Source organism: Nothobranchius furzeri, chromosome 13, assembly GCF_043380555.1.
Source record: "Nothobranchius furzeri strain GRZ-AD chromosome 13, NfurGRZ-RIMD1, whole genome shotgun sequence".
Classification (NCBI taxonomy): Eukaryota; Metazoa; Chordata; class Actinopteri; order Cyprinodontiformes; family Nothobranchiidae; genus Nothobranchius; species Nothobranchius furzeri.
In genome coordinates this window covers 54,617,025-54,632,854 of record NC_091753.1, presented here as the reverse complement: position 1 = coordinate 54,632,854, position 15,830 = coordinate 54,617,025, and the positions used below count along the sequence as shown (strand labels likewise).

Sequence of the window (15,830 nt, the reverse complement as noted above, 5' to 3'; positions counted from 1 at the left end):
TTCACTTTGGGCTGTCCTGAGGAAGTTACAGTGTGGTCCTGTTTTGTTTTTCATCAGAGTTGTTTATTTTAATGATGATGATCATTAGCTGGTTGTCTGTATTCCTGCGTGTGTTAATGAATTCCTCTGAAACTAATTACAAGTGTTGGTTTCATTAATAATTCAAAGACTGGTCTGTTTACGAACTCTTAACAAGAGCAAAACCAACTTCGGTATGATTCAAAAAGGGAACGTTTATCTGTAACTTTTTTTGTAATATTTATCATTTTATTCAATAGGAGGAAAGTTAAGCTAAAAAATCATTGGGGAAAATATCATTTTGGAGTGCCGGTAACATCAGGAAGAAGGACAACAAGAAGTTGGTGAGATGCCAAGGGCTGAAAGAGAAAATAAAGAAACTGTGGAAAGTCAAGGCCTCAGTAGTGCTCGCATGGATCGGACAGCTCTGAGCCATGATCCCCACACTGGGAGAGGGGCTTACGAAAAAATGCCAATCACAAAGCATGCACACATTTGTGGAAGTATCTAGATCAAGGGTGGCCAACCCTGGTCTCCGAGGGCCGCTATCCAGCTGGTTTTAGTTGTTTCTCTTCACCTGTTTTGAATCCGCTGGTGATCAACAGGCTGCTGCAGAACCTGATGAGGTGAATCATCCAGGAATGAGGTGTGTTGAGGCAGGTAAACACCTAAAACCTGCCCTCGGTCGGGACCAGGATTGCCGATCCCTAATCTAGAATGATGCAGAGCATAGACTGTTACAATGCTAAACAACCCCTCAGCCGCTAACGCTAGCTCTGACAGCTCATGCTACCTGTCAGTCAAATCTAATATTCATAATTTTAATCATTTAATTACACCTGAACAGAAGAGTTACAAACAATTCAGAGTTGTCACGTCTGTAATCTAAATGTGTTAAACCTAAAATGTCTTTTTCTGAACCAGGCTGCAAGTATGTAGCCTGGCCTGCCAGACTTGTCCTGTTTAATTCTGCACAGAGAAAGAGTCTGGTAACTCACAGGCAGAGAGGCACATGAGGGGCGGGACTAGGCAGCTCAAAAATAACCAATCAGAAAAAAGATGGAATTGCTGTCTGTACCGCGCGACGCTGTAGTTTATTAGCCATAGTCAAAAATGGTGTCTGGCGATGGGGCGAATGTCTTTAGAAGAAAGCTTTTAGCGCTTCTACTTGTTGTGGTTTTTAAAACGTGTCCAAGTCATTTAGAACAAAGGAAAGAGCCTCAGTGAACTCCACTTCAGTCGCCGTGTTTATGACGAACTCGGCGTTGTGGTGTGTGACGTACGCTGCTCAGCGCTGATTGGCTCGGTTAGAATTCTCAGGGGGTGGGGTTGTTTGAATAGGAGAGTTCCCAGACCCATTCTCTGTGCAGAATTAAACAGAGGAGTCTGGCAGGCCAGGCTAGCAAACATGTTTATTTCTGCTGTGAAGTTGATGTATTTTTTTAACATGGGAGGTAATAAGAATTTCCTCTGTTTTGTAGCCACCACCTAGTGGATGAGGGTGGAACTGCAATTGATGTCACTTGTCTGTTCTGTTTCATATTTTTGTTAAAGTATGTAAACAAAATTACAAGAAAGAATATACATTCATTTTTGTTGTGAACATACACAACCTTGTTTTTACATTTTGTCATAAAGGAAAAGAAAAATAGATGTCACTTCTGTATAGGGTTCACTTTATTCAGACAGTTACGGCCCCTTGCTGCATGGTTGGTGACATTTCTTTAGTACGGAAGAGGATTCGGGCCACTGAAAAGAAAAAAAAAGAATTCAAACTTTTTTTCTCGGAATTCAAACTTTTGGAATTCTGAGTAAAAAGTCAGAATTCTCATTCTCTTCTTTTTTTCTTTTCAGTGGCCCGAATCCTCTTCCGTACTACAGGACGAGTAAATATTTAATATATGAATGAATGAATGAATGAAGCAATCAATCAAAACTTTTTATGAGATGCTTTTCATGTAGCAATTGCAGCTCAAAGCTCCAAACAAGATTACCCACAGCCAATTTCCCACCCCTCCCCCTTAGATTAATAGCATGATTACTTTTATACATCCCTCCCCTTACCCTAAACTTGACCCCATCATCGCACACAAAAGTTAACCTGTTATGGGAATCTGGGGTCATTTTGTAAAGCGCTTTGAGTAGCACTTTGTTTGAAAAGCGCTTTATAAATAAATCTGATTGATTGATTGATTGATTGATTGATTGATTGATTGATGTGAACAGTGAATGAAATCATGTCAGAACTGTAAATGTGTATGGTGTGTGTACATAATAACGTAAGTTCATCTTTAATCATTTTCATTCTATACAAAATCTGCAGATTTTAGAAATAGTATATCGGTGTCGGCAAATATCGGTTATCGGCCATAATAGTGATCTCATTATCGGTATCGGCCTAGAAATTACATATTGGTGCATCACTACTGATAAAAGATAAAAAGGAAAACATGAAACATAAATTCATACAGTAAATTACAAAAATTCATAATAAAGGTTGAAACAGGTTAAAATTATTTGTGTAAGACAACATAATGGAGAAAGGGGCAGACTCTGGCAGTGTTCTTCAGATGATAAAAACCTATTTTAGTGGTGTTCTTCAGGGTCAAAAATCACACCCAGGTTCTTCACTTGAAAAGAGAGATTAAAAGTTAGTGACTGAAGTTTATTAATAGTTTCTCTCTGCCTCAGAACCAATGACTAAACCTTCAGCTTTGTCTCAGTTGAGCTGGAGAAAGTTTTCTGCCATCCAGGATTTAATGCCTGAAATGCAATTAAAAAGTGCATCCACTGGCCGTATCATCGAGATTAGTTGAGTTAAGATGTTGTTTGGAACTGCAGTGAAATAAATGATCAACTTTAAAATTAAACACTTGGTTAATGAATACATTATGAAAAACGGTTAGTTAATGTTTTACGTTTATTTTTGTTTCCCCAGAAGATGGCAGTAATGTGCCATGATGATCTTCGAACCAGCCAACCGTGGTAGAAGAGTAGGAACCTTTGTTTCCTGGGAGGAATCTTTTATTGAGGCGGACCAAGATGGCCGCGCTCTGGAGACGATCCGCGTACTTCAGTTTCATCAGGTTGGGTCTAATTTCAGCTGGATATTGTGATTCTGTTAACAGCTGACAAGTGATTAAACATCGTGTATGTTTTCCTGACGGACCTTGAAGTCGGTAAAGAATTTGTGAAAGCGGGAGTGTTTCCTTACAAGGAGATAACGAGTGACCGGAAGTTGTTACATCTTTGTTTTTCACTCAGTTTGGTTTGAGATTAGCGTCCACTAACGCCAAACTATAAAATATGTTCTCAAAATGTACTCCGGTTTCTGTCCGATGATTTTCTGTGATGTTTAAGCTTGCTGTGGTGTTTTAAACTAATAGCGGTTAATCTGTATAGGAGTTCAGTTCGCTTCCTGTTCAGAAAACCCTCAGTCCGCAGTTCGCACAGATGGAGTCGTCTCTACTCAGGTGTTGCCTCGTTAGCTGTCTCAGGTGGTCTGTGCGCTGTGCCTTTTAAACAGGTGAGTTAATTGTTTTGTAACAGTAGATAGACGCATTATGACGTTTACAGTTGCTTTAGATTCACCTGAACGATCTGGTTCTGCAGGTGGACGATCTGTCTCACGAGTCTCTGGTGAGAAGAGCAGCTTCTCTGGTGACAAACAGCTCTAACACCTTCCTCTCTCAGACCACCTTGGCTCTCATCGATGCCCTCACAGAGTACTCAAAGGTAGGGCTGGATAAGGAAGTAAATATGCGTGTTAACTGTTAATAGATAGATGACTGATAATCAGAGATTTTGATGGACCAAAACTGCATTTTTGTTGTTGTATATGGTTATTTTACTCATCTACAGGATTGTGTTTTTAATCTTTTCTATAGTTGCACCAATTTTGGATTAATTTCCATTCAAAAATACTTTATTAATCCCAGAGGGAAATTGATTGCTGTAGTAGCACAGAATAATAATAATAATCAAGTCATCAAAGAGTTATTGTATATTACAATGTACACGTTCCGCATTATGATCGATGGAAGAGATGGTTTGAATTTCCTCTTTCTCTGTCTCCGTTTTGCTCCCGCTCTGCACCCACGCTTCTTGTGTTTTAGCTCATTTGGGATTTGTGGCTTCAGTTGAGGCCTTTCCAATGTTAATCAGCTGCTTCCGATTTTAAACAGCTTGTTGCCATGGTTACGCATCATAACAAATGCTCAAAAAGTGAAAAAAGTTAAAAAAAATAGCTGTAGAAATCCTCCAAGCTTCGCAGCACCAGAAACAGGAAAGTAAAGTGTCCAAAAAAATACAGTTTTTCTTGAGCAACTCGAAGAAAAATGTCCAAGAAAAGGCTAAACTTACATATAGTCAACAGAGCTACCCCAACATGCAGCCACCCAGAGCAGCGCAGCGCATGTAGCTACTGTTTTACAATCAAGTTCAGCTCAGATCTGTCAATCCTGATTTATCTCAGAAGTAAAATTTACAGAAATAATTAAGAATAAATAAAATTTAAAACAATTTTCGGGGATTTAAACATTTCACATAAAAATCGTATCACTAGTTTGGATTATGATGGTGAGTTAACAGTGTGTGGGGGAATGCTTGTTTTTAAATCACTGAGTGGTGCGTTCACAAACCTGGATAAATAATAGATTTATTAGTTGCCAACTGGCAGATCATGGAAAATGCTCATGCTGAATAATTGACCAAGTCCAGTCACCAGCCAGTTTTCAAATGGAATTTTTTAATTTGCTGTAAATTTTTCTTGCTATTTCTCTTTAATAATGTTGGAATAATTGCTCTGTTGGACACCCATTAAAAATAAAAGACTAGGCAGCCATATTTTTTAGAAAACTTCAAAAATCTTCATGTCTTAGTTGGTTATTTAGAAGAATCATCCTGTGAGTGAGCTGGAAGGTCTCTGAGTTTTTCATGCAGGCTGAACTTGAAAATAGTCTCCTACACCTCTCTCCTCCATTAGCTTCTGATAGAAAATAGACGGTGAAACTCTAGGCTTAGAAAATCCTGACAGATCTACGTCAAGCAGTCGATTGGACTCACCCATACTGGCACTCGCGACGGGGAAGGATGTTCTTTTTTTAGCGTCCAGAACCAGCAGAGAGCGTCTCGGCTTGCAGGAGCTAATTGTCAGCATTAGCAACTCAACCACACAGCGTAAGCTCCTCCAGGCTTGTGTTATTTGTGTGATGAAACATCCATGTCACAGAGGTTTTGGGTGTCTTTCAACCGGAGCAAACAGGGCAGAGAGGCAGAAAGTCGTAGGCCAGCTATTAACAACTGGTTTACACCATAGGTTCACACACACACGTACAAACACACACACACAAACAGCAAGGGGGAGGGGGGTGTCGAGGAAAAGAGCCGAGAGGAAATGGAGTACACCAAGTGGTTAAAAGAAAAACTACGACGCGCCTAGAGCGGAGAAACAAGCGTCTGGTCTGAACTGACGAGCAGCGGCCGAATTTCGTGAGCGCTTCGCCTCCCGGCACTTCGGCGGCCGGTGTGTCCCCGGCGTAACTCTTGAATTAGGTCATTTGTGTATCCAGGAAACCAGAAGCAAAAATATAGTTTATAAAAATCTTTTTATTACTATATTTCTGACTAATGATCATACAGAATAACTGTAGATAAATGATTATTCAAGGTAATATCAACTAAGACAATAACCAACTCTGATGAAACATGATCAAGGCTTACGTCTCGGCCCTGCCGCTCCGGTCATCACAGGATCGTCGGCTAGCAGTGCCTACACCACGCTCAGGACAATCCAGACTCTTCTCATGCATCGTTCCACAAATGTGGAATGACCTACCTAACACTACCAGAACAGGGGCTTCCTTTTCAATTTTCAAGAAACTCCTGAAGACCCTGCTCTTCAGAGAGCATCTTCTAAACTAGCACCCTGCCTGCACCCGTCCCCCCTCTCTACCGTCCACTCCTTGTTCCCTCCTCTCCATGATTGATGTCAATGTTGTTGTTGTTGTTGTTGTTGTTAGCCTCAAGGGCAACATGCCGATTATCACTTGTAAGTCGCTTTGGACAAAAGCGTCTGCTAAATACATAAACATAAACACCTTAGATGTTATTAAGAGTCTGATTAAGCGTCTTAGAGAAGGATGTGAAATCGAGGAATAAAGAATCTTTTTCTTTATTAAAGTTAGAAAGTTCCGTCTTCTGAAGGAGACCGGAGAGGAAAAGCCACTTTGTGATGACGGTTTCCTAGATGGCGAGGTCATCAACGGGGCATGCGTTTTGGTCTGGAAAGCACAGTTTCTTGGGCAAAATGAAGATGGCTGTGGACGGTGTCATGACCTTTGCGTTCCATGGCTTTCTTACACTACATATCCGCCAGAAGAGGTAACATCAGCACTTGCTAGCAAAAGCTAGTCACATTCATTCATAATTAAGTAAAATGCATAAGCGACCCCTGTGTAATGAAATAGATTACAGTTTTTTAATGAGCCATAAGGCGTGGGATTCCATAGGAAATATGGAATCCACCTTACGGATCGGGGGGGTTATTTAAACCAGAAGATTGGATCTTTTTATTGCAGGGATTAGATAACCGTTACATATTCACTCAGATACAACAGAAGAGAGTCACGTTTAAAAGTTCAGAATTTTATTACTAACACATTAAACTAGACTGGCTTTCAAACTAAATGTATAGTGTAACTAAAAATGGAGTAGACGGTGAATGGATGACGTGTGATGTTATTGTTCTGACGGGAACTGAAGGTGTTGTCTTCGCATTAAGCTTTGGTTAGCTTCAGAAACACATGAGACACCATCATGCCGGTCTACCTACCCTTCGGGAAGTCCTCTGTAGATCAGGAATATCGAGGTCCGGTGGACCCTCTCTGGAACCGAGCCGGTAGGAAAAGCCGCGGTTCCAATCAAACCCGTCTTGAGTTACTTCCGGGCACACGACAAGTTATTGGCGTCTGGTGAGACCCAAGCCTGGGTCGGTGGATGGATGAGCTTTTGTTCTGAAAGGAGCTGCTGTCGCTGGTTGGTATAGCGACTTTCGGAACTGCGCTGCTCTGGGTGGCTGCATGTTGGAGTAGCTCTGTTGACTATATGTAAGTTTAGCCTTTTCTTGGGCATTTTTTCTTCTAGTTTCTCAAGAAAAACTGTATTTTTTTGGACACTTTACTTTTCTGTTTCTGGCGCTGTGAAGCTTGGAGAATTTTTACTGCTATTTTTTTAGCTTTTTTCACTTTTTGAGCATTTGTTATGATGCGTAACCATGGCAACAAGCTGGTTTACAATCGGGAGCAGCTGATTAACATTGGAAAGGCTGAAATAATACCTCATCTGAAGCCACAAATCCCAAATGAGCTAAAACGCAAGAAGCGTGGGTGCAGAGCGGGAGCAAAACGGAGACAGAGAAAGAGGAAATTCAAACCATCTCTTCCATCGATCATAATGGGCAATGTGAGATCACTGGCCAACAAGATGGAGGAACTCCAAGCCCTTTCAAGGACTCAGCCAGAGTTTCGGCAGTTTCTGAACCGCTGGAGGAGATAATGCAAAGAAGGATTCTCCAGAGAATCAAGAAAATGATGGACAACCCTGAGCATTCTCTTCACAAGACTGTCCGACAACGGAAGAGTGTCTTCAGTCAGAGGCTTCTTCAGTTTGGCTGCAACACTGACTGCTACTGGAGATCCTTCCTGCCAACAGCCATTGTAATATACAACAACTCTTTGATGACTTGATTATTATTATTATTATTATTATGAGCTACTACAGCAATCAATTTCCCTCTGGGATTAATAAAGTATTTTTGAATTGAATTGACTGGATTTTCCAGCTTGTCGTTGTTCTTTCAGTTAATGAGTTGAGATCAGGATTGGCCACTCCGTCACTTTCTCTGGAACGCTTTGAACTGGCGTTAGAGCTGACATGGCAGTCTTGAGCGAAGAAGGGAAAAAACAGTCTTCTGTTCCGTTACACCTGTAACTGTCCAGCTTTTCTGTAAGAATCACCACATTAAGTCTGGATTTCCAGTTAGTTTCTAGTCCACTCGTCCACAAATGAAGCCTTGATTTTCCTGTTCGACTGCATCGCGTTCGACCCGATGGGAACGACCCAATAAAAGCTCCCCTCACTTTGTGCTCATCAACAAAACTGCAAGTTAGAACAAATGTGTGATTTAAAAAGATCAGGCTGCTGTTATGAGCCTGAAGATGAAAATAAGACTCGTTTATATCCACTAATAAATTTTAGTTTGTGCTACAACTGAGTCGACTCTGTCGCCCTGCCTCTGGGGAAAATTCTGTCCGATGCAGCTCTGCTCATATTATTGTCATTTTTATTCTCAGTAAGAACTTTGTGTGTCACCTGTGTGCTTTCTAACAGGCCGTGCACACACTCATTTCCCTACATGAACAATATTTGGCCTCTCTGGGAAAACTGACTCCAGCGCAGGAGGATTCAGTCTGGCAGGTGATCATCAGCCAGCGAGGGGAGGTCAGTCGGTGTTTCTCATTACTGAATACGATTCGCTGCCCCTAAGAACAGGAAGCTGTAGATCTGCTTTTGTCTGACTTGGGTTTTAATTCTCGACAGGTGAACGACAGACACGATGCACTCCGGCGCTTCGAGTCGACCTGGGTCACTGCGGTAAAGCTGTGTGAGATGGCAGCGGAGGCAGCGTACGTTTCAGGTGAGGCTTTTCTTTTCTCGCGTTCCTTTCATCGTCCCATTTTCTCCAGCAGACGGATCTTTTTCTGTCACGCTGTTTGTCTTTGTGTTGAACATAAAGGAGATGGCGGACACGCCTGCCTGTGTAACGACTCCTCCTACAGGTGCTTTGAACCGTGTTTCTGTGTCTGCGTGTTTCAGGAGCCGAGCAAGCGTCCGTCATGGTGAGGACGAACATTCAGGTGGCCCAGTCGCAAGTGGAGGCGGCCCAGAAACTCTCACTGGATGCTGACAAGAAGCTGGCGGCGACTAAAGTCATGGAGGTTGAAAGGATGACACAACATGCTGCGTCTCTACAGAGTAGTGATGATGGCGAGGAGACACCTGAGGCCTACCTGAGAGAAGACTGAACCCCACAAGTATCAGAAAACATATGGATATAAGTGATTCTCTGTAAAAGTTCTATTTAAACAGTTTCCACAAAAGCCTCAGTTTGAAGAAATGGCTTACACCCTACAGGACTGATGTGCTAACAGCTAGTTAAAATCTGCCAACAATTATAAAGTCATTTAGTCGTAAAGATTTATAAAGTACCAAATGAGCAGCTGGGAAGTTCTGAAACTCGGCTGGTTCAGACTAGCTGTTAGCTGATTGTTAGCTATTTCTCCCAACAGAGGCTGTTCAGGAAGCTGTTTATAGAGTATAGCTTAATTATAAGTTTTACTGAGAAACGCACACGGAAATGGATAATAAAATCTAGTTAAATAGTTCTTTTTGTCCTGCATTTGAACACAAGCGACCATGCGGGAGTCGAAGCAGCTTTAAGATCTAAAAACTTTTTATTTAATGTTTTTTTAACAGCTGCTTAGGTAACCAAATGTTTTGATGTTTAATCTTTTTCTGTGAATTCAGCTTCCTCAGAATTCACTGTAATAAAGAGAAAATAAAATAAAAACAAAGAAAACTCATATGTTGATTTCATTTAATTATTATGCATGAAGGGAAACCCCTTCCCCAGTCTTAATGTGAATTTTTAGTTTTATTTGCGTAATGGCCAGATTTATTGAAGCACCCGGGAGCAGCACCGTCTCTGTCAGACTCTCCTCTCCTGGAAAATGACCAAATTCTTTTATTGTTGGGATTAAATCACCCTCCGAATCATTTACAGTCATATGGAAAAGCACATAATCTCTGACCAATTCCCAAAGCAGCCAGACATTAAAGATGACTCGTTTAGTAATAATTTTATTTTATAATCTTTTCCATTTGAAATAATAAACGAGAATGTGGCCTGAAGTCGAGTTTTTGGCCCCCAGTAAAGTCGGTTCTGCACACCACACCCTTTGGCGAAGATCCCACCCTGTGAGCTCTTTCTGCCGAGTTTCTCAGTTCTTGATGGTTTTTTTCCTTCTCATTAAAACATTTTATATCCTGCAGGATTTATGAGCGGCCCCTGCTGCTCTTCTGAGGTTTTTCCTGCAAGAATTAACTTATTTATTTTCTCTTTTCATTTCATTCAAAATTTATAAAATAGACACAAGCAAATACAGTACATGAACATAATGGAGAAAAAAGAAACATTTGAATGAAAAGGAGCAGATGGAAGAAAAATCTTATAATTTCTGCCTCTTTTAACAAAAATGATCTGTAAAACGTACACAATATAACCTCAGTCCCTTTCTACTTTTTATATATAATCATTGACATTTTAATTTACCTTTTCGTAATTACTTAATGCATTAGATTTTATACATTTTTTAAATATAGCACGTGAGTTTGATTCTTTAAAGAGCAAGTCACCCTCAAATCAACTTATTTTTTTCTGATAAACTATATAAATGAGCGTCTAATCGTACTGCAGACAAGTGTCATCAATAATTCGGCACTTTAGTGCATCTTAGTTAAAATTTAAATAATCTGCCTGAAACTGTCGGCGATGAACCGTCGTCAGAAATTACCGGAACGTGTTCTTTTCTTTGATAAAAGTTTGTTTTTCAGGCTTTATCGCTTAAGTGGTTTATCTGATTTGAGAACTCAGCTTTACGTCCCTGTTCTTATAGGTGCTTTAAAATCCTTGAAAATGTTAGAATTTTTAGCAAATTGCCTGAAACCAAAAGAAATTAGTTACAGAAAAATAACATTTTATGAGACAACGTACAATAATATTTTTTAGTATTTATGCACCATCATGTGTAAAGCATCTTTGCTGTAAGCTGCTGGAAAACCTTGAAAACTCACCTTAAAAGAGCTTAAATTTGATTTTATTCAGACTATACAGGTGCTGGCCAGTAAATTAGAATATCATCAAAAGGTTGAAAATATTTCAGTAATTCCATTCAAAACGTGAAACTTGTACATTATATTCATGCAATGCACACAGACCAATGTATTTCCGATGTTTATTACGTTTAATTTTGATATTTATAGGTGACAACCAATGAAAACATCAAATCTGGTATCTCAGAAAATTAGAATATTCTAAAGGCCAATGAAAAAATGTTTGTTTCTCTAATGTTGGCCAACTGAAAAGAATGAACATGAAAAGAATGTGCATGTATAGCACTCAATACTTAGTCGGGGCTCCTTTTGCCTCAATAACTGCAGTAATGCGGCGTGGCATGGACTCGATCAGTCTGTGGCACTGCTCAGGTGTTATGAGAGCCCAGGTTGCTCTGATAGTCGTCTTCAGCTCCTCTGCATTGTTGGGTCTAGCGTATTGCATCCTCCGCTTCACAATACCCCATAGATTTTCTATGGGGTTAAGGTCAGGCGAGTTTGCTGGCCAATCAAGGACAGGGATACCATGGTCCTTGAACCAGGTGCTGGTGGTTTTGGCACTGTGTGCAGGTGCCAGGTCCTGTTGAAAGGTGAAGTCTGCATCCCCATAAAGTTGGTCAGCAGCAGGAAGCATGAAGTGCTCTAAAACTTCCTGGTAGACGGCTGCATTGACCCTGGACCTCAGGAAACAGAGTGGGCCAACACCGGCAGATGACATGGCACCCCACACCATCACTGACGGTGGAAACTTTACACTGGACCTCATGCAACGTGGATTCTGTGCTTCTCCGCTCTTCCTCCAGACTCTGGGTCCTTGATTTCCAAAGGAAATGCAGAACTTGCTTTCATCAGAAAACATAACTTTGGACCACTCAGCATCAGTCCAGTCCTTTTTGTCCTTGGCCCAGGCGAGACGCTTCTTGCGCTGTTTCATGTTCAAGAGTGGCTTGACACACGGAATGCGACACCTGAATCCCATGTCTTTCATGAGTCTCCTCGTGGTGGTTCTTGAAGCGCTGACTCCAGCTGCAGTCCACTCTTTGTGGATCTCCCCCACATTTTTGAATGGGTTTGTCGTCACAATTCTCTGCAGGGTGCGGTTATCCCTAGAGCTTGTACACTTTTTTCTACCACATTTTTTCCGTCCCTTCGCCTGTCTGTTAATGTGCTTGGACACAGAGCTCTGCGAACAGCCAGCTTCTTTAGCAATCACCTTTTGTGTCTTGCCCTCCTTGTGCAAGGTGTCAATGATTGTCTTTTGGACAGCTGTTAAGTCAGAAGTCTTCCCCATGATTGTGGTGCCTTCAAAACAAGACTGAGGGACCTTTTAAAGGCCTTTGCAGGTGTTTTGAGTAAATCAGCTGATTAGAGTGGCAGCAGGTGTCTTCTATATTCAGCCTTTTCAGAATATTCTAATTTTTTGAGATACCAAATTTGGAGTTTTCATTAGTTGTCACTTATGAATATCAAATTTAAATGTAATGAACATTGGAAATACATTGGTCTGTGTGCATTGCATGAATATAATGTACAAGTTTCACGTTTTGAATGGAATTACTGAAATATTTTCAACCTTTTGATGATATTCTAATTTACTGGCCAGCACCTGTATGTGTCATTACTTGAAACAGAAAAAACTTTTTTATAGTTCGATATAAACCTTCTAGTTTATTTAAATTTATTCTTTTCTGGTCAGTCGAGGGGTATGTCAAATGTTTGCATAAAGCTACTCCCATTATCATCCTTGGACCAAGTTTAAAAAGCACAAATCATTTATTCACACAAACTGATTTTTAAGATTTTTATGCCTCTCGTAGAAGCGTCTGTAAAAACGGACTTCACCTGTTTGGTATTTCCATCTCACTGCTTCACTCAGCAGCGCTGCCTTTGCTGCTAATTATCCATGTCCTGACTCTCCTGTGGAGCTTTTAGGCCCTTTCTCATCCTCCCCTCCCTGTCGTCACTTCATCTGCAGCACCACATCTCTCCTCGCTGACTCGGGGCAGGAAACGGGCCGGCCTCCCTTTCTTTCAGTGTTTGCATTTATTTGATTAGCATTCAAATATCTCGATCTACCGCAAGCAACATAGCATCAGACAAGGCTAATCCACAGGCGCGAGCGTATTGTGCCAACATTTCTAAAAAATATATAATTTAGCATGCAGCTCATGTACATAAGGCTCGAAGCAAGAGTAAAACAAAATAAAATAATAGAAAATGTCCACCTTAGATGAGTAAATACATGAAATTTTATAACAATAATCAAAGTAAGGCAACCAAGAGTTTCAATATGATTATTTTTTCTCTTTTTATTCTTTTTCTAATAATGTAGTTTCATAGCTATTCCACGAGTTAACTCCTCCAACAGAAACACGTCTCTGTTTTATGTTTGTCCTTATCTGGTTTTAAAAAATAAAATAAAGGGACGACACAGAGACCTGTGAAACAGTTAAGATTTAATGGCAACAGTTTGTATTATTTTATGAAAAAAAAGTCATATTTTCACAATGTTATTCAAACATTAATATTTTGTCACAATTTATAACTGAATGTTAATTTAGCAAGCTTAATATTCAAATTGGTGTTAAATATTCATTTTACAATTCAGATACTTAGCTGAAGCGTAAATATTTATTTTGAAGTCAAAATGTTTAGTTGGGAAAAATAAATTATTACTTTATTTGTTTGAGTGGGACAAAGCATATTGATGAATGCACATAACAGAAATATGCCAGAATTAGCAAAAGGCTACTTTCCATCCGCAGTACCGTAGACACGAAGCACACACATTACATGATAGATAAGAGATACTCCAATACAAAACATAGTTAAAACATGAGTACAATAAGCTAATTACGCTACAACATTCCCTCAGTGTAAAAGACCAATAAAAGACACAAGCAATTTGGTGTTAAATATTTATCTTATTAACTAAATATTTAGTTTGGGCTCGCTAATTAAATATTTAGCTGGGACCTTAATATTTTGACTAAATATTTAGCAGAGACTTAAATGATTTAAACTAAATATTTATTTTGGAGTTAAATATTTAATTTGTCAACCAAATATTTCTTATGGAGCTAAACATTTGTAAACTTCTTATTTGGCTCGAAACTAGGTATTTAAATACGAGCTAACAATTTCATATTTTTTCAGTTATTTAATATTTAATTTGGGTAAATAAATGTCCATGTCTGGCCTAAATATTTAGTTTGGGCTTGCTAATTAAATATTTAGCTGGGACCTTAATATTGTAACTAAATATTTAGTAGAGACTTAAATGATTTCAACTAAATATTTATTTTGGAGTTAAATATTTTATTTGTCAACCAAATATTTCTTATGGAGCTAAACATTTGTAAACTTCTTATTTGGCTCGAAACTAGGTATTTAAATACGAGCTAACAATTTCATATTTTTTCAGTTATTTAATATTTAATTTGGGTAAATAAATGTCCATGTCTGACCTAAATATTTAGTTTGGGCTTGCTAATTAAATATTTAGCTGGGACCTTAATATTTTAACTAAATATTTTGCAGAGACTTCAATGATTTAAACTAAATATTTATTTTGGAGTTAAATATTTAGTTTGTGGACCAAATATTTATTATGGAGCGTAATATTGTATGACTAACGGTCATAAGCCTTCTCCAAATCCACAAAACACATGTTGGTTGGGCAAACTCCCATGCCCCCTCCATCACCCTTGCAAGGGTATAGAGCTGGTCCAGAGTTCCACGGCCAGGACGAAAACCACATTGCTCCTCCTCAATCTGAGATCCAACGATCGATCGGACCCTCCTCTCCAGTACCTTGGAGTAGACCTTTCCAGGGAGGCTGAGGAGTCTAATCCCCCTATAGTTGGAACACACCCTCAGGTGACCCTTCTTAAAGATGGGGACCACCACCCCGGTCTGCCACTCCACAGAAACTGCCCCCAATGACCACGCAATGTTGCAGAGACGTGTCAACCATGACAGCCCTACAACATCCATAGCCTTGAGACACCCAGGACGATTCTCATCCGCCCCGGTGCTCCGCTGCTGTGTAATTGTTTGACTACCTCAGCAACTTCTGCCCCCAAGATTGGACAGTCCATCCCCAGGTCTCCCGGCTCTGGTTCCTCCTCGGAATGCGCGTAGGTGGGATTGAGGAGCTCCTCTAAGTATTCCTTCCACCGTCCGCCTATAGCCCCAGTTGACGCCAGCAGCTCCCCATCCCCACTGTAAACAGTGTGAGTGAGTTGCTGCCTTCCTCTCCTGAGGCACCGGACAGTTTGCCAGAACCTCTTTGGAGCCGATCGATAGTCTTTCTCCACGGCCTCACCAAACTCCTCCCACGCCCGAGATTTTGCCTCGGCAACTGCCACTGCTGCACCCCGCTTGGCTATCCGGTACCTGTCTGCTGCCTCCAGAGACCCACAGACCAGCCACGCCCTGTAGGCCTCCTTCTTCAGCCTGATGGCTCCCCGAACCTCTGGTGTCCACCAGCGGGTACGGGGGTTGCCACCACGACTGGCACCGGCCACCTTGTGACCACAGCTAGGAACAGCCGCCTCAACAATCGCAGAGTGGAACAAGGCCCACTCGGAGTCGATGTCCCCAACTGCTCTCGGGACGCGGTCAAAGCTCTGCCGGAGGTGAGAGTTGAAGACCGTCTTGACAGGTTCTTCTGCCAGGCATTCCCAGCAGGCCCTCACTATGTGTTTGTGTCTGCCAGGTCTACGCGGCATCTTCCCCTGCCATCATATTGTGAACTGTTATATTTATAAATAAATGAAAAACAAAACCTTGTTTTTTCTCTTTTGGCAGGCTAATTAACCCAAAAATATTGCTTTTAAATTCTGTTTTACTTCATAATC

The 15,830-nt window shown here is 40.6% G+C and overlaps 1 protein-coding gene across 2 annotated transcripts in view; it reads left to right on the top strand.

The window, feature by feature from the left end:
• Positions 1-9,659, top strand: part of LOC107380006 (diablo IAP-binding mitochondrial protein) — a 155,634-nt gene extending 145,975 nt beyond the window's left edge. For both annotated transcript variants that reach the window (XM_070543624.1, XM_070543623.1), the window contains exons 2-7: positions 2,957-3,104; positions 3,421-3,544; positions 3,631-3,753; positions 8,407-8,517; positions 8,617-8,713; positions 8,893-9,659. In XM_070543624.1, coding sequence (XP_070399725.1) covers positions 3,061-3,104; positions 3,421-3,544; positions 3,631-3,753; positions 8,407-8,517; positions 8,617-8,713; positions 8,893-9,101 — 708 coding nt within the window. In that variant the 5' untranslated portion in view covers positions 2,957-3,060 and the 3' untranslated portion in view covers positions 9,102-9,659. The remainder of the gene's footprint in view (positions 1-2,956; positions 3,105-3,420; positions 3,545-3,630; positions 3,754-8,406; positions 8,518-8,616; positions 8,714-8,892) is intronic.
• Positions 9,660-15,830: the final 6,171 nt, after the last annotated feature.